The sequence below is a fragment of the Anas platyrhynchos genome, chromosome 2 (assembly GCF_047663525.1).
Source record: "Anas platyrhynchos isolate ZD024472 breed Pekin duck chromosome 2, IASCAAS_PekinDuck_T2T, whole genome shotgun sequence".
NCBI lineage: Eukaryota > Metazoa > Chordata > Aves > Anseriformes > Anatidae > Anas > Anas platyrhynchos.
Genome location: NC_092588.1, coordinates 13,644,480 through 13,663,247, shown reverse-complemented (window position 1 = coordinate 13,663,247; position 18,768 = coordinate 13,644,480). Strand labels below are relative to the sequence as shown.

Sequence of the window (18,768 nt, the reverse complement as noted above, 5' to 3'; positions counted from 1 at the left end):
AAGTTTTCCCGCAGCTTTAAAACTTTGAGTGAAGTTTGGACAACCAAAACATTCACAGTAAGATGTAATTCTTTATCATTTCTGCCTCTGAGATACCACTTGAATAGAAGTACTCTGAGAACAAAACAAAACAAAACAAAACAAAAAAATCACATTTGAGTAAAGTTAAAATCATAGGATCATAGAATGGTTTGGGTTGGAAGGCACCTTGAAGATCATTTAGTTCCAACCCCCCTGCCATGGGTAGGGACACTTAGGGAACTGAAGGCCTCTTTTCAGTCTTGTAAGATGCTGAAATCTAGACAGGCATTTTCAGGCTTCGCCGATGCTGCTTTCTTCCCTGTTGGTTTATTCTCCCCTAATTGTTTCTTTAACATTATCCAAGTTTACTTCCTAGGTACTAAAGACCAAGAAGGGCTATTTTCATCAAAATCTGGTGGTGAGAAAAATCTCCCTGAGGAGATCAAGTGGTGTTGTAACAGGTTAACATGTCAGCTAGTAGGTTGCTCATATGAAGCTGTGGATCTTTGAAGCTTAATGAACCTTGTAAACTTTCCACTCATCTCACAGTACAGAAACATCTGGGTGAAATAGCATTGAGCTTACTCACTATGAAAACACACAGATGAACACTGACATACCTTCTTTCTCATGTCCATGAATGAAAGTTGAGCTGAAGAGTGAAAAAAAATAAAGTTACTGGTATTGAAATCTCTGGAGAGCTGTTTTTTTGGTTTTTTTTTTTTTTTTTTTTACTCCTGCAACAGAAACTCTGACTTGCTTGGTGATGAGATGTTTCTCCATTCATACTTAACATGTTCTAAACTGTTTAATACTTTGTTTTTATATGTTTTAAAACTTTGTATTAAAGGAAAAAAAAATACACTGAATTTACAAGAGAATCTTCTCCCTCTTCTTTTGTTATAAGTAAAAGTCCTCATTTGAATGCTCCCAAATAATCACGTCAGAGAGAGTACAGAGCTTTCAGGGCTACTCAGCCAAAATCCTTAGGTCTTCGAGCTGTCCTTTGACCCCAGTCTCTGCTCTGATACTGCTAGTAACAAAATCATTCATTGTAATGGTTTCTGTGATGTGGTTACCTGTCCTATAGATGCTGATCTAGAGGTTTGTCTACATCACAAAATATTATATGCCTTCATAATCTTTATAATTAGCTAAGCCAAACCATCAGACATGACCAAAAGTTTGTTTAGAATTATGTCAGATAATCATGCTTTAAAAAGATAATGCCTATATTTTTTCTGTTAAACATTAGTAGCATAAAAAATTACTATACATTTTTTTCTAAATTGCTGCTCCATTAAGTCTTTTCTAAATTGCTGCTCCATTAAGTCTTTTTGCAACTAATGTTTAACCGCCGATAGAATCCTTATTTACTAATTAAGAGGTTTTGTACATTAACTGGACTGATAATTTTAAATTGTAAAACTAACATAATCCAGGATACTAATTTTTATACAACCTGGCACTACCTTTCCACTTGTTCACTGGAACTAGAGCTATCTCTGCGGTAGATGTTTCCGAGTCTAGTTTGACTGTTATCAAAAAAACAGGGATTTGAGAAAAAATATCACCTTCTTAAAATGCTGCCGTGGTTTTTTTTGTGTTCACAAAAAAAGATTTAAAAGTTTTAGAGTTTATACTAAAACCTGTCACTTACATGTATATTAAATGCCCTGACTTGCATTAATAGATGTTATCAAATAACTCAAATGAAAACATTTCAAGTCATGAAAACAGAATGAGAGAAGAAAAGGAAGAAATCATGTTATATGAGAAAGAGGGAATAGTATTTTCAAGAAAATGAAAAGAAAATAGATTGTCTACAAAGAACTCATGTTTATTTAAAACAGCCTGATATTGCTGAGACAATATTTGGATGAGCTCTCATGGTGCAGTATGCACATTCTTTTATCTTAGTTATGAAACCTGGAGTGATGAAAAAAATGGCTTAAGAGTGCCTTGCAGATAACATTTACCATGATCATAGACACAGCAACTCCTGCTTTCAGCTTTAACTAATGTCTTCCTTATGATGTAATAAGCTTGTTAATATTATTTAGGTTCCAAGCTGTCATGATCAGAGCTTGTGTCTTCTATGTCTGTACTGTCCCTACCACATAGTATTATAGGAAGCTTCAATAATATCTATTATAAACACTTTATCTAGTATTTATTAAAATATTTAATATAAATAATGATTAATTAATAATTACCATATGTATTGTATCAGCAAACTACTCCTGCAAAGCAGTTTCTAAGTTATAAAATTTGCTTTGCTGAACTTTCTAAGATCCCACTAACAGCCCATGACTGTTTTTGGAGATAGGTTTTGAATAGGTTTTGACATAACAACTGATTAAAAAGTTGTGTTTATTTATTTATTTAATTAATATGTGTCTTTTTTCTGCGTGTATTTCTGTAATTCCTCTTTTCCTTTCTCCTGGTTTGTCCCTGACCTCCTTTTATTTCTGTTTCCAGTTTATAAAATTTTTCCTCTCTTCTTGGCAAGAGAAACAGACTTGTGGCCTAGAGACTTTCAAACATACTTCTGTAGCCATGGATTTTGCATACCTAGCCTGCTGTCTGTGCCGTATTTAAACTGAAAGGTTATACCGAAGCAAATATTTCTGGAAATTTTTATGAACTAAAAGAACTTTACAGCCATTTATAATTGTTTGGCATTGGTACTGAAGGCCAAATGGGTGTCAGTAGGCAGGACACACCAGCTGTGTTTGCCAGTCTTGTTAACACCTATGTGAGCTGCTGCAGAGATTAAAGAGCAGAGCAAGCAAACGAGAGGAAATGGGGCAGAGCACAGCTCTGCTTTGCTTTGCTTTGCTCTCCTCCCTTCCTCTCTCCTCCTTTTTTTACTTAAACTTCCTCACAGGAAAATCAACTTGTGCACGGATGGCAAGTAATCTGAGAGGTGTTTTTTCCCTTTGAAAAGAAGGTGGCTCTTCCGTTCACCGAAAAGTGACTGGGTATTTACCGAATGTTTCCATCTTTTTCACTAAGCAGAGGTTTTACTCCCTTTTCACCCTTGCAGTTCTTTCAATATTTTCTCTTTCATTTAGAATTACGTTTGCAGAAGAATCATCATCCACCAGCATCGACAGGTATTAGGAACACACAGTACCATCCATTAGTGGCTCTGATGTTCCAGAATGTTCTAAGAACAAGGAAATCTACCTTCAGATTGATCCTGATGACAGCATCACTACTGAGGGAGTTCATAACTGCTATTTTATTGAAGCTGCTGTGGCCATGGGGTGGTACAGAAAGCAGTTTACTGACCGTATGCTTTGATATAAAGAGCATGATATTCCATTCCTGGCTCTGGTGGCACCATCTACAGTTCCTAATTTCCCCCTACAAAACCACCACAGGATACACAGCATAGCACCTGCTATGTTTACTGCACCAGCCAAGGATCTATCTCCAACCAATCTCATCTATTATGGATAGATATAGTGGCCAAATTACTATCTTGCTCATATTTATTCAAAGACTTCCTCATTATTATTTTTCCTTGCAAATGATCTGAAGTCTGGTTATAATGTGACTGTTTTGCTTTGTTGTTATTGTTGTTATTCATAATTTTTCCAATGGAGCAAATGATAGCTTCTAGATTTATTCATAATCTGGGCATTAAGCAGCCAATCCCTGAAATGCACAATGGGACTCCTGTTGTACAGATTTTTATCTAAGTGTTGTTTGCACATCATTGCAAAAGCTCTAACTGTTTTTAATATTGCGTGGCTAGTTAAGAGACCTTTTGAGTGTGGCAGAAAGATATGACTATAGTTCAAGGGCTATAGATGCCAACATAAGTGAATATTAATGCAGGGTGCTCCAGTTTTCTGTAAATATTCTTGTCAGTACTTCAGATTCAAAAATCATAAACCATGAGATAATGTGAATGTCACTAATGAAAATCAATGCACTTCATTTTCTGCAGCATCAGAAATGTTTTTCAATCTATTTCCTCAGCTTTGTGGGCTCTCAGGAGATAATGGCTGCTGACACTCTCAGGACATTAAAAAATTTGCCTCTATAAAGTAACAATCTAGGAAACTTCACATTTGTATTTGCTTAACATTTGCTTTTATTTATAGCTATCTGCTAGCAAATTCATTAAGCAAATGGGACAATGTCCAATTTCCAACAGGATTTGGGTCCCAGATTTGGCAGTGACTTAGAGGAAACCACGTATGATGAGAGAGCCCTGTATCTTACCTCATGTACCTCTGCAGAAATCTTGAGGCTGTGGTGTTCCAAAACAGATGGATTTGTGTGTCTAGCACAGATGTAGTCTGTCAGGATAACAATTTCCTTCAAGGCCAGAGGAAGGTGTTCAGGTTCTGACAAGACGCAGTGTATGTGCCAGGCCAGGTGGCTACCACCTGTACAGTCCCTTCGCCTTGGTCAATTCACTCCAGTGCTCTCTCCAGCTTTGGCAGAAGCAGTAATTGAAGTTAGAAACACTGCCCTGGAGCTTCTTGTCACATAACCTCTAAAACCGAACGTATAAAATAACCAGCTGGGTTGCAGTTTCCCCCTGGTCCTCTTCATAACCGCTCCCCAGCTGCACAAGCCATAACGGTGTATGCCACACCGTGTGCTACCAGGAAAATGAATCACAATTCACCATGTAGTAACTTCATTTCTTATGACAACTATATACACCTTAGGCTTTCCTGTACTCATGGCCAACTGACTTGTACAAGGAGTTAGGAACATCAGATGAAAGAAACAATATCTACCCTGTCACCAAAAGTAAGATTCTCGAAGAACCGGATGCAGCACAAAAATGATCCACGACAGGCTGCAGGAAACTGATGACAAAGGATCAACCGTAATGCGTATGGCGAGGAACAGCGCTGGCCCACGGACAGCTGGTGGGAGCAGTGACAGAAACTTGGAGAGGTATTTAATTCTCGAGAGAACTGCTGCTCTCAGAAGCTTTGCTGTGGTCAAATTACAAATTACATGCTGTGTCCTCCTGGTGTTTAAGACACTCTACAGAAGTTTGTGGGGAAGTTATGAAGGAACTCATCAAAAAGGGGATGAGGTCATGGGATCAGAGCATGAGGCTGAGCGCTGCCCAGGAATGGAGCTTCCCTCTCCTACAGGTGCAGAGCTGCTTCTCTTCCAGGACCGCCTGCATTCCTCCCAAATCTCTTCTTTGAAGAGAAGACTAAACAATAATCCTGAATTTTAACAACAGACTTCTGGATCTCCTGCCCATTCCTTGAATTTGGTAATGCTTACAGAACAAGCGAATGTCATGTTAACCCTGATGAATATTTGTACTGAGTTATTCTGAACTTAGAAGCAAACATATCAGCAAGCACAGGTGTCCCATGGAAAAAACATATGGAAAAAAAAAAAATAATAAAAAAATAAAAAGGAGGGGGGATTTGAATCCATATCCAGTTTCCTTTTCCACAAAAGGGAAAACAGAGGGAGACTGTCCTGGACACTTCTAGAGGGGCCAAAGAAAAGAAAATGGGAAAAGGGAATGAACTGTGTTAATGCGCTTTCTATAAACAAGCCCCAGAATTTGATTTAGAAAAAAAAAAAAAAAAGACGTGCTTGTTTGAATAAATTCTTTCTGCTCTATGAGTTTCAGTAGGAAAACCTGGACAAAATTTAGAGAAACACACATACACACACAAAAGCTGAACGGATCATTTACAAGGAATATTGAAAGTATTAAATTATTTGAGTTTGGCTAAACAATGACACAATAACATTTTCAGTCCACAAGTATTTTTAAACTTTATTTTAAACTTTATTTTTAAATGCTGTTTTTACAATGAGGCAGTTTATAAGTGAAGTGAATATGTGGGCCACTCCTTTTAATACAATATCTCCCTGGCAACAGGGCCAGCAAAACAGAAAAAGAGATTAGGTGACCAATTGTTTCTTCCATCTCTCATGTCTTCGATTTCTTTGCTGGATGGCTGATACAGTGCTCGGACTCAGCGACTCCGCTGGGTGGGTGAAGCTCGACTCGGTATGTTTCCTTTGGCAAAAATCATTGCATGCAGTTAGAAGGTATGCTGTGTTGATATCATATGGCTGTCTAAAGGAGAAAAAAAATCTCTTTGTAGTGCCAACAGAAAAGGCTTGGCTATCGCAAGATCAAAATTTCAGTAATTCCTTATGAGCATTTTTAAGCCCTAACTTAGAGAAACAGCAAAGAGATTTTGGGAAGATCAGAAAATTAGTCCAGGAACTATGGCTGGGAACGGTTCCCTGGAAGGGCACCCGGCTTGCCAGCCCAGAATGTTACTCATGGACACTGAAGGAACTCAGAACAGATGATGGAGAAAATGCAGATGTATTACTAACATAGATAAATGATACTCAAAGATAAATGATACTCAAAATCAGATGTCTGACCTGAAATGTATGATCTTCAAATTTATTCCAGATAGAAAAGAGGAATACCTTGCAGAAGGCGTCCCTGATACAACCTTCTGTAGTTTTACTGTGTCCCTGCCCTTCTCACTCAGAGACAGGAGTGCTGTAATGCACTCCCAAAACCCCTAAAATTGCAGTTGTTACACAGTGGGTCAGTGCTTGTGGATATGGATATTCCTCTGTAGGGAATGTATTCTCATAGTTCCCTGCCTTCACTGGCTAGTACCTTGCTCTATGAGCAAAAGCTGGTTTTAACCTTAAAAGCCTTAAACGGTAAGAATTACTTCTGAGACTGCCTCTTCACCAGTGGTACAAATTTACAGCAGAGATTACAGAGAGTGCTCAAGCTAAGAGGGTCCAATTTAATTGCATTTTGTTTGTTTTCATTGCCTTGCATTCCCAGTAGATTCACAGCCTCTAATTCAGATCTCTACCAATTCAAAAACCTCTGGAAGTGTTCATTCCCAGGACACACCGTAAGTTTTGTTTGTTCTCCCAAGATTTTTCTCTTTCAGTTAAGGCCACAAAAGAATATGACAAAAGCATATTGCAAAATGAAATGAAAGCTATAAAGCATGTTTTCATTACTTATGGCCAGATTATTCAGCTCTTGGCAGACACCAACGCGGATATGGGAAACAGGCATGAAGGACAGCCCTAAATCATGCCATTTAGTAACAAACCTGACTTGGCAGAGTCAGGAACTGTCAATTAGCTGAATTAGTTAGCCATACTCCTTTCTTTCAGGCATGCTCAAAGAATGTTCTTTAGAGAAGAAAGACGGGGAAAATCCACTCTGCTGATCTAACTTTCTGATTGCAGAACAACAATTTTATCACCATTAGCATCCTCCGAATGCCAGCCTGTTCTTCTAGCCTTTACTCACACGTGTATTCCTTTCTCAAAAACAATCTGAGAGGCAACCATGCCTCTTTTCATCCATGAAAAGATTAAAAAAAAAAAAAAAAAAAAGAGCTTCTTCTGAAGCTCTTGAAGTAGAAATTAAGTGGTATGTTCCTCAAAGATCTCATTGGCCATCTACACCAAAATAAATTTCATTCCATGAAAAATGAAAGGAAAAATTCCCCAATTCTTTTTATCCATTATCATCTTACGCAGTAAAAAGGAGCAAACTTAGACTCTTAGTAATATCAGTCTGGTTTTCAGATACAAAGCACAAGTATATATTTGGGATTAATGAATTTTTAAATCAAATGAAATAAGCAAATACTCTAATTTATTTGGGGAGTAAATATTAATGACTGATTTCTGGGACAATTCTCATCTCTTTGCTTCCCAACATAGCAGAAATCAGCACTACAGAACGTGAGCGCACAGAACTGAATATACACACACGTTGCCATCCTGAACAGGAGCAGGCAAGCATACAACATCCCGTGGCATGCAACATCTACCCACAGAATCCTTGTATAAAAAGATCATTTTGGTGAGATGCAGCATAGCTCTCCTTCATGTTACTTCAGGTACTTTGGTCAGTAATGTCCCTCATCCTCCCGAAAATAATGGTTATATTTTGTGGCCATGGGGGTACGGAGAATTCCAGGGCATGAAGAATTAAATGCTAGTCTAAAGAATGATAGCCCTAAGCAGTGTGGACATGAGCTGTTCCCACCCTACTTATCTGTAGCAGTATGAGTACGGTGTTTGTCCTTCTTGGCTGTCTTCTTTACCAGAAATCTCAGCCCACACGAAACCACAGCAAACACTTTCACCTGCACTCTTCTCACTTCAAAGGGCAGAGCTTTTTCAACATTACTAAGAAAAAATTGTAAATGAAAAAATAAAAGCTTTCTTAAATAAAATTCCTCTTATGTTCCCCAAAACAGCAAAAAACAAATAGACATACATAGCAACTTCGCCTGGTGACTTGTGCTAGAAGTATTCCCAGCAGGCCCTATAGCTAAAATAAGTTTGGAAGAAAGTAATTGAGGAAACTTTTTTGGTAGAACATACAGATTGCATTAAACTGGAACATTTTGTGAATTTCTTTTAAGTACATGGAATTGTCTGAGTCAAAAGCAATGATGCAACTCCCCATCCCCACTTAACTCATTCTGACATTTTCTAAATTGTTTCAATTTTAAACAAAACGTTATTTAAGTCCAAAGTTAAATCTCTAAAATAAAGACATTTTGCTTCCAACACGTTCTTTTTTTTTTTGTTTTCCAGATTTCTAATTTGCCAAAACTGTGATGATATAGGAGGCATATCTCAAAAAAATAAAATCCAATTTACTGTCACTTGCACAATTCTTAAGTATTGCAAAACTGATGGTATTGTTGCATAGGCTAAATGGAATTGTAAAACACTACACATAAAATGCTGTATAAAATAACAAGTACAACACTTCTATAGGCAGAAGGATAATATATTTTTAATTTCCATTAAAAAACACAACCATGCTTAAGTTTGAGGGGCTGATTCTGATAATATTGTCATTAGAAAAACGATTACACCTTAAATCCAACTTAAAAGAATTATGCAAGAAACAGTGTTAAAGATGGAAGAAAACAGCTGCTTTCTGGAATATCCATCTTTTAGGTGAAACGGAATTCCTTTTGAAGAGAGAAGTCATTGAGTTCACTGCAGGTACTAGTGGGGAAAATCCTCTGGCCTGGTTTACTCAGCAAGAACACACACAGTCATATTGACCTCCAGTGGTCTGACCTATCTTCACCGTCCCAGTCATGATATATGCAAGAGGTTTATCAGTAAACTTCCTCAGCATGAACAGATGCTTTCAGGAACAGATGGTTTTACTCAATGGTGAACAGCTCCTTTGATAATATTTAAGCTGATCAGACCTTAAGAGCTTTTTTGGTTCAGTACTATTTTCCTTCTCAGAATCTTTCCAGTGGGGTACTCAGTGCATCTTCTAGGTATTGATGCTATCCTCTAGATCCTACTGAAAAGGATCTATGTATCAAAATACAGAACCTATTCTATGAACATAGTTCTGTTGCCTAATGGCAACGGGTATCCCACTGTGAATAGGAAACACTCAGTCTTGGCATAGAGCTGAAGGGACTCTTCATGAACTTGTGTAGCTCTTTACGGGAAGCAATCTTCTCATATTTTGTTGATAAGAAGCTCAATAAGAATTAAAACTGTTCATTAACACTGACATCAGTAATAATGTCACCAGCATCTGAGTCTGATATTTGTAGCTCAGGTATCACCTTCAAGATTAACCACACCATCAATCAATATTAAAGCCTCAAATGCTGAGGATAAACAAACAACAACAAAAAGTCAAACAGCAGCTTCAAAATTCTAGCCATGTAGACTAGTGATATAACCACAGACAAATGGAGGAGAGTCCCCTTGCATCTTGGACAGATCTCCTCTGAAACACAGTGACTGTGGTACATACCTCAAAGCATCTCTACCAGCTCAGACAGTTAGGACTGTTTTAGTTACACCAGTTTCATTTCTGGGTGAAGAAACTCTCATGTGGAGAGGAAAAAAGGCAAAAGGAACAGGTTTGTTATCAAGCCTACTGTTTCGTTATTAGTTATTAGTATGTCCAGTGTAATGTATATTTTGGATTTCAAGCTGTCATCTAAGTGGAGCAGGACTAAATGGAGGACTACCTAAAACTAGCTTGAAAATTTCATGAAAAATATTGTAACTGTAAATGTTAAAAATTGTATTGTAAATGTAAAAGTAAAAATTCTGTGGGACTGTGGCCTTTACAGGAGGTTCGACAGGTGGCTAGCTTTAAAAAGAGGGATGTTGCTGTGAATGTTTTTAAAGTCTGTTACATACCTAGGTACCACTGGATAGGAATAGGATCCGGAACCATAAAATCTGTAGGAGTTAAAACCAGCTTTATTTGTAACCTCTGCTTCCAGTATTTTAGACAGAGGCCATAAACAATCCTGTGCTGTGCAAGTAAACAGGCTGGGTAAAAGTGACATATTGAATGTTATTAGCTCTATGGACATAAGGACCTGAGTGAAACATCATGTCCAGACAGCACTGCTAGAGGTTTAGCCCAAGGCAGAGATGGAAATCCAGAGGGAGAAATCTTTGCCTGCAAAGGCAAAGGAGAACACAGCTGTGGATGAGATTGGGCATATGTTCTCTGCACAAAAATGCAAAGCTGTATTACTTCCAGAAAGAAAAGATATCTGGGAAGCACTTTGTGCTTCAATAATGCTTAAGTGCAACTTAAGACACATTATCTGGCTTGCTTAAGCATTCACAGCAATTAGCAGCTTAATTTTAAAGCTAAGATTAGAGAACACTTCAGTGTTCGTTCTGCATGGCCCCTAGTTAGCATCTTACACACCTGTACAGGTTATATCCCTAAGAGTTAGAAACTGTAGATAACCAGCTTGTTTTCCTTTTACTAGGTACCATGCAAGACTTTTCTTGCCTGTGACCTTGGCTTGGGAAATCCCTTATGTTTATACTTGGAGTTGGAATTGTACTCCTGGACTCTGTTCCTGAATTCACGCTTCTCAACACTGTTCGTCGACCGTGTCTTCCTGCAAAGTGAAGAGCAGAGTTAATTTCTTTAATTTAATTTCTTAATTTTTTTACATATTATTCTTTGCAAAACCAAGACCCAAGGTGGCAGCCCAAATATTAACCTAATTAAACAGAGTAGTATAAAAAAGCAAACCCAGAGAAACTAAAATATTCATTTGCATGTACTAGTTTTATAGCATGAGTAAGTGCTATTCATTGTCAGCTGAGCCAGCAATAAAACCATCCACCTGATCATTATTTTATTCTGAATAATAACAAAGGGCGCTTTCATATGAAAAAATTATGTCAGCCTTAAAAGAGTTGTAAAACAAGTACAGACAAAAAGATTCACTTCCAGAAAGATGAAACAGCATCTTAGAATGGGTAATTCCAAAAGAGTCCAAATTATGCCTGCTTTTCGGGGGCAGAAATGTCTGGAAAAAGGAATTTGTCCCTACAGCACTAAACTGCAGTATCGCCTTATTTTTATAACTGGTATTTTATAAGAAAATGGCACCATAATAAATATAGCGAATAAAGATAAAGCAGTTGATTTTTCAAAATTAACTACGCTGGTAAATATTCTTTTATTCTCTCTGCAGTTTTATGTGCTGAAACATTTTTTTATAGACTAGAATATATTTAAGAGTGAAGTAATCTCATTTAAAGGGAAGGTAACTTTCCGTGGCTGTGATTATTGCCACCAAAAAACTCATCAGAGTCACACAGAGAGGGACAGGCAAAAACAGATGTTGCACGTGCCCCTCTGGCTTACAGCCTTGCTTCTGGGAAGACCACAGGAACAACAGTGCTTCTTTTTAGCAAAATGCAACATCAGCTTGGCCAATAGCATTGGTCCTTCTGTTCACAAGCAAGGTACTATAAAAATGGCTTTATACTGATTGCCTAAATTGGAGAAGAAAGCAAAGAAGCAAGAGGACAAAAAAAGGAGATAAGGAAGTTGAAATGGCCTCTGTGGCAGTGGATAACTGAAATAACCTCAAACTGATGACCAAGCTGTTAGTAAGGTTTGAACACCCCTATGTTCCCCTTTGCCCAGATGACAGCCTTTTCCAAAAACCCAGCTGTTCCCACGCAGCATCACGAAAGGCAAGGTGACTTTTGTTCAAAACAAAACTTGCTTTTGGTGATTGCTGGTTCTGCACTGAGCGTTGCTTTGGCTTAGAGTGACAGCAGCCTTGTAAATTCATGAGTACCACTTGTGTCATGTCTTAGGCTTAAAAGGCGTCCTGTTTTCACTAGCCTGTCTACAACCTCTGTTTATTTTTCAAATATTTTTTTCTTTAACAAGCCGCAACAGAACCCAGTGCATATTACCTGCCTCAGACAACTGTGGATGGAGAACATCTATATCCTAGAGAGACACAAGGCAGGCCACCTGCCTTGGGCAGAAGATAATTTCTGACAGAGATAACAGGTTTAGTCTCCCATAAGCTCTGCCTATATCACTGCAGGTACCTACACTCAGGTAACTGCAGGTACCATCTGACAGAGCAGTGGAGCAGGAGACTCCACCCAGAGAGGATGTGGAGTCTCCTTTGGAGATATCCAAAACCCAGAGGGATGTGATCCTGTGCAACATGCTCTAGGTGACCCTGCTTGAGCATGATCTCCGGAGGTCCCTTCCCACCTCAACCATTCTGTGGTTCTGTGATACCACTCAGGTAACAGAGCACTGGAGCTACTTCTCCAAAGCACTCCTGAGGCTTGACATGTCAGCATGCCCAGGTGAAGACAGTGTAAGCATGGCAGTGTGTGTGTGATGTCCAAATCACCACCCCATGCTGTACCGTGGCTGTGTCAGTCCTTATTCTCCATCACCCCCTCATGTTGCACAGAGAGCGAGGAGCTCGCTGTGCAGCCCTGAACCCAGCAAGCCAACTCATTGTGGCAACAAGCAGTGCTTAAAAACTTGAAAAATGAGTTTATTGACGAGGGGGTGTCACACCTGCAAGGCTTTCCCCTCACGGGGCACACTGAGGGCCTCAGGGGGAGCGGGGCCGGGCCCTCTGCGGGTCATGGCGGGCCAGGGCCCGGCGCTGAGGGGCAGGAGGAACCGGGGGGAGCCGAGCTCCAGCTCCCCGCCTCCGGCGGGACGGAGAAAAGGGGGGTGGAAATCGCTCCCCGCCGTCTCTTATAAAAGCGGCCGCAATGGCTCTGCCGCCACAGCTCGGCGGGGAGGCGGCGGCCGGGAGCATGGTGCCGGGCGGCGGGCAGGGCTTGGCCGCCCTGCTGCTGCCGCTCCTCCTCCGCCTGTGCGAGGCAAGTGCGGGGCTACAAGGGGGCTGTCAGAGGGGGGAGCCGCCGCCGCCCTGACCCGATTTTTCCCCGTTTTGTTCCCCGTTAGGTGGGCGGCCGGGAGGCGGCGTGTCCCCGGCCGTGCAGCGGGGGGTGCCCGGGGGAGGCTCCGCGCTGCCCCCCGGGGGTGCCGGCGGTGCTGGACGGCTGCTCCTGCTGCCCGGTGTGCGCCCGGCAGCGAGGCGAGAGCTGCTCCCCGCTGCTGCCCTGCGACGAGAGCGGCGGCCTCTACTGCGACCGCGGCCCCGACGACAGCGGCGACACCGGCATCTGCATGGGTAAGGCGGGCGGGGGGCCGCGGGCAGTGCCCCCAGCCTGCGGCTCCCCGCTTAAAAGGGGGGGTTAAAAAGCGAGACCCCCGGGGTCCGGCAGTGAGGGGTGGGAGGGTGCTGAGCGTGCCGTCGGGGTGATCTTAATTCATTTTCCTCGGCAGTGCTGGAAGGGGATAACTGCGTGTTCGACGGGATGATCTACCGCAACGGGGAGACCTTCCAGCCCAGCTGCAAGTACCAGTGCACCTGCCGGGACGGGCAGATCGGCTGCCTGCCCCGCTGCAACCTCGACCTGCTGCTCCCCGGCCCGGACTGCCCCTTCCCCAGGAAGGTTGAAGTGCCCGGAGAGTGCTGCGAGAAGTGGATCTGTGACCCGAAGGACGAAGTGATTTTGGGAGGGTTCGCTATGGCTGGTGAGGAAACTAAATCTTATGATCACACTGTGGGAGAAGGTGATATACTGGGAATATCCATGGGCTTGCACAATCCTAAAACATGTTGCTTTGTGCTCCTTCTTTTTGAGTTTTCCTCCTCTAGAGTGACCAGTAAGTATAACACATCAATAAAGGTTATGAATGTAAAGGTTATGAAGGAATAGGTAAAGGATAGTCAGAGGATGAATGTGCACCACAGTTTTAAAATGTAGTTTACCTGAGTTAGTTTCCAGTTCTGGGATTTCTGTTTGTCTGCTGCGGGGTAGTTCTGTGAGTGGAATAAAACAGGGACAAACTCATAATCCTCCAAACATTTTTTTGCCCCTGTACTCAAAACTGCAGTCTTGCTGTTTGCCCTGCAAGGATATGTTACATCATAAATACCACTCTAACAGCTTAGCCTACAAAAGACTTCCCCTCCCCTTACCCCCCCGAAATTCCCCAGCTATTACAAGTGGTCAGCCTGGTAGCTAAAATGCCAACAAATTCCTTTCTGTCTGTGCTAGAGCTCTCATCATTATTGTTGGCCTTAAAAACATTACAAAATACTTGGAGAAGCAGTAGTTATAAATACAGCAAGCGGATCTGAAAACAAAAAATTCCAAAACACAACTCAAAGTGCTTTCATAATTGAAAAAAAAATAGACTACGTAATGTTTTTACCTGTTTTCTTACTGAATTACGTGTCCCTCCCCTTTAAATCAGGCTATCAGTTCAACATGAATTTTCGCAAGCTACTTTTACTGAGAGTAGAGGACTCTGCATTCTCTTCCAGTCACTGCTCTTTGTGGTGTTAAGGAGTTACTTATGCTGAAACTCAGCTAATCCATTTGAAAAACAATTAAAGAATGATCCAGGAAGAAAAGTTCTAACAAGTTTTCAGAATTCTCCAAAGTGTCGGATGTAAGACACATAAAACGTAAATGAAAAGCTTGCTGACTTTCTACTATCTTTCATTTTCTTTGATTTTTTATTTTTTATTTTTGACTGACAAGGTAATCCTTGTAATGCCTACAGATTGATTATCTGGATTCTTTCTAGCAGTGGCCATCTGTCTTGGAAAGCCACCTTTTTGGATCTTTATCTTTCAAAAGACAAAAATGCATTTCTAAGGAAGCTTAACAGCCAAAGGTGTGGGAGTAATGCAGGAAAATTCATGTGACTGTCTCATGTGACTGAGACAGCATTCTGTTTGCTCATATGATAACTGCTGAACCAAACTATATAAGTTGGCAAGATTTGCATAATACAGCTTAACACATCCATGAGGGCAGAACAGGTATTCAGAGTTGGTGGTGGCTTTGAGCAACTGCTAACAGCTGGAAATTCCTTCCTTCCTTCCTTCCTCCCCTCTATCACCCATCTATAATCTGTCAATAGTTGACAAGGTTGCGTTACCTTATGACTGTGGGAATACAGCAGTGTACTTCCCTGCTGTTTATTAGTTTAGATGAATCATCCAACCTCTCTCAAGTCATATCTAATACAAATATTTTTGTGACAGCTTTAGAACAGATTTGTAATATGTTCCCATTGGAAAGAATGATGATTAAAGACTAGCTGAAGCACTGTTCTGATGGCATGCACCTTTCAGTTGACTTTTAGATGTAGGAAGTAACCATCAAGGGCTCTTAAACAAGCAGGTGTTAAAATTCCTAAAGCATGAATTTTGGACCTTTTTCTTGGTCTCTTGTTTTGTCCCACATGTGGTAGAGGTCAGTTAGTTACTGGGCTTTCCCATAAGTTTTTCCTGTAATAAAGTTCTGTGGGGTTTTGTCTCCAGCATACAGACAGGAGGCCACACTTGGGATCGATGTGTCTGATTCAAGTGCCAACTGTATTGAACAGACGACAGAATGGAGCGCTTGTTCCAAAAGCTGTGGAATGGGCTTTTCCACCCGTGTCACCAACAGAAATCAGCAGTGTGAGATGGTGAAGCAGACACGCCTTTGCATGATGAGACCTTGTGAAAACGAAGAGCCATCTGATAAGGTAAGCTGCAAGCAGTGACAGGGAGCAGGATCTCTTCAGCTGCTATGCTACAGTTGCAATATTAGAGTCTAGAATGCTCCAGGTACAAGTGTGTGCAAATACACCTTTTAGCATATGGGCAGCAAGCCCATTATTTTTGAAAAGCATTAGATTTGCCACATATGTTCAGCAGCTTTGTGCTGCACATCATTTGAGCCATCCCAAACAGATCAGATTTCTAGTTCAGTGAGCATCTTAGAACTGCAGAGAAATGTGTGAAATCCTGCAAAATCTGCTTGGGTAAACTAAACCTTTTCTTAGTCCTTATGATGCTTTGCCAAAAGCAAACCCAACCCTGACACTTAAGGGGCAATAAATGTGTTTCTAAGGGAGCTGAGGTTTTTTTTGCTGCTACTACACCTTACGCAAGTGTTGGCTGTCAGAGAGAATAACATCTAGTTAGGGAAGAGACCATCAGTTTTGTAATGTTCTCACATTGGAAAGCATTGCTAAGGCTTTAGCATTGCTTTGCTGAATACTCTATGCAGTTTTGAATGCTGTGTATAAGAAGGATGTGAAACATTTGGAAAGAGTCAGGGAGATTAACAGGAATGGTCAGAGGTCTAGAAAACATTTTTCTAATGAAAAATTGATTAAACTGCACTTTTTCTGAAAACAAGGGAACATACATGAGTCCCCATAACTGTGCTGAGTCCATGGTGGACATGACAAGAAGGGGTGAGCTTAGACTGCAAGAAAATTAAGACAAGAGAAAACCTTCCACGTGGTAAGAATAGTGAACCTGGATTGTACAGTGCAGTTGTGGCGTCTCTGTCACTGAAGACTTCCAAGGACAAGTTAGACAGGCATCTGTTAAGAATAACTTGGATAAAGTTGGTTCTGTCTTGGGTCTCAAGATTGGGGCAAGTCTTCAGAGGTTTGTTCTAGCCTTCTTTTTTCTTCCTGAATTGAGTCCTGTAACTTGGTTGTTTGGCTTCCTCATTTTCTGATGGAACTACAGTTACCTGAGAATTTTTTTCCAATTTTCATAATGAATGTTGGCTTGTCTTGCCTCAGATGACAACAGTGGGCTTTAATTATTTGTCACTTATTACTCTGCCAATAACGACATCAAGGTGAGAACTTGCAGGGATGAGAACCAGTAAGTAACTATTGAAATAGCTGCAAAGTCCTACTGATGTAAAACTAGCAAAGAACAAATTTCAGTTTTCAGAGTAGACCTATATCCCTGATTGTCAATGTTTAACTGCTTTCTGTTTTATGCAATGTTGTATCTAATGTCTTTTCATATTTCTTTTAGAAAGGGAAAAAATGTATCCGAACAAAGAAGTCCCTGAAAGCTGTTCGCTTTGAATACAAGAACTGCACTAGTGTGCAGATGTACAAACCGCGTTACTGTGGCCTCTGCAGTGATGGGCGATGCTGTACTCCACACAACACCAAAACGATTCAAGTTGAGTTCCGCTGTCCTCAGGGCAAATTCCTAAAAAAGCCGATGATGTTGATCAACACCTGTGTCTGTCATAGTAACTGTCCTCAGAGTAACAACGCTTTCTTCCAGCAGTTAGATCCTGCATCTAGCGAAGCAAAAATATGAAATGCATGATTTGTGTTGCCCAAAAGGTATGTAGTTCATACAAAACTTGACCCACAATCAGGTGAATGTAATAATTGCATATGTAAAATATCTAAGATTTTTTCAAAACTAAGTGCTTTTGTTTTTTCTGTAGTTTATTGAATACCTCATTTGACATTTCCCCCTCTCCAAATGTCTTTTATTCACTTGAAGGAAACTGTACCTTGGACAGAGCCTTCTTTTTTTCTTAACAGTGGCATGGAGATTACAAAGAGAACAGCTAGTCTTTCCCTTTGAGTTTAGGGGATAATGCCACAAACTTTGGTAGGAATAAGACTGGGCTTTTTAATAATAAATGGATTCCTTGGAGAATTCATGATAGTGTGCCACATAAGCTTCCGGGTTCTTAACTTCACTTTGCATAATGTGTATAAACATTTACACACTGTTCTTTCTTCCATTCTAATGAAATTCTTTCTGGTAACCATAAAAATCTTTCTGATGAGAGTGTTGAATTCTTGTGGCTTATAATATATCTTCTTTCTGTACCTCTTGACTTTCTCTGATGTTAATTTTGCACATATCCTCAGAAATGACGTAGCTAAGATCTCTTATCCTGAAGCATAGGAGATTGATGGCTGACAGCAATTAAATTTCTCTTTGGTAGCTTCATTAGCAGCCTAATCCAAAACCCACTAAAGTCAGTGTCTTAAATGAACTTGGTTCTAAGCAATGTGCGTCTGTAGATAGAAGTATTTGGGTGCAAAAATAAAATTGCTGTAAATTCCTCTAAAACACTAACTGTATCATATGGTGCTTCATTAATTAGAAAGGTGTATATGTAAATAGAAACTGTATATATTGTAATATAACTTTTCTCTACTAAGTAAATAAACTTTATGTGATTCAAAATATTTTTCTAAAGTTGTGTTGGTTTTTGTCTTCTTTTAACTAATGGTTAACTTCTTCTTTTAACCAATGGAATTATAATAGGTAAAGCCAATGGGAAGATAAAGAGTCTGCAGACTCGTAAAATCAAAAGGCCCAGTCTTGTGAGTAAGTTAATCTGGGAGACAGGATGATGTAAATAAATGTTTGGAAGCAACCTGTCCTGAAACATAGTGGTGGAGAGGAAGAAAAGTTGTGCAGTTTGGAGTTCGGGTTTGTGTCTGAAGTGTTGACGAAGTATTTAGTTGCATCTTGCAGTATTTCTGCCTCACAAATC

The 18,768-nt window shown here is 40.3% G+C and overlaps 1 protein-coding gene and 1 long non-coding RNA gene across 3 annotated transcripts; one reads left to right on the top strand and one right to left on the bottom strand.

The window, feature by feature from the left end:
- Nucleotides 1-5,779: 5,779 nt before the first annotated feature.
- LOC113842909 (uncharacterized) lies at nt 5,780-14,369 on the bottom strand. Of its 2 annotated transcripts, XR_011807355.1 has the most exons (3): nt 14,193-14,369; nt 8,321-10,967; nt 5,780-8,229 (listed from the first exon to the last, which is right to left on the bottom strand). It is a non-coding gene; the product is annotated as an uncharacterized lncRNA (long non-coding RNA). The 2 variants fall into 2 exon arrangements; XR_003495821.3 differs by having other exon boundaries at nt 5,780-10,967.
- CCN3 (cellular communication network factor 3) lies at nt 13,074-18,457 on the top strand. Its single transcript, XM_027452642.2, has 5 exons — nt 13,074-13,233; nt 13,319-13,547; nt 13,703-13,954; nt 15,759-15,967; nt 17,268-18,457. The coding sequence occupies exons 1-5, from the start codon at nt 13,123-13,125 to the stop codon at nt 17,562-17,564; spliced, it is 1,098 nt and encodes a 365-aa protein (XP_027308443.2). The 5' UTR covers nt 13,074-13,122; the 3' UTR covers nt 17,565-18,457.
- The last annotated feature ends 311 nt before the right edge of the window (nt 18,458-18,768 follow it).

Bases quoted from the DNA above. Each gene is read 5' to 3' on its own strand.
- CCN3 (XM_027452642.2), top strand. From the start codon at position 13,123: ATGGCTCTGCCGCCACAGCTCGGCGGGGAGGCGGCGGCCGGGAGCATG. The intron at 13,548-13,702 runs GTAAGGCGGGCG...TTTCCTCGGCAG, and splicing joins CGACACCGGCATCTGCATGG to TGCTGGAAGGGGATAACTGC. The intron at 15,968-17,267 runs GTAAGCTGCAAG...TATTTCTTTTAG, and splicing joins ACGAAGAGCCATCTGATAAG to AAAGGGAAAAAATGTATCCG.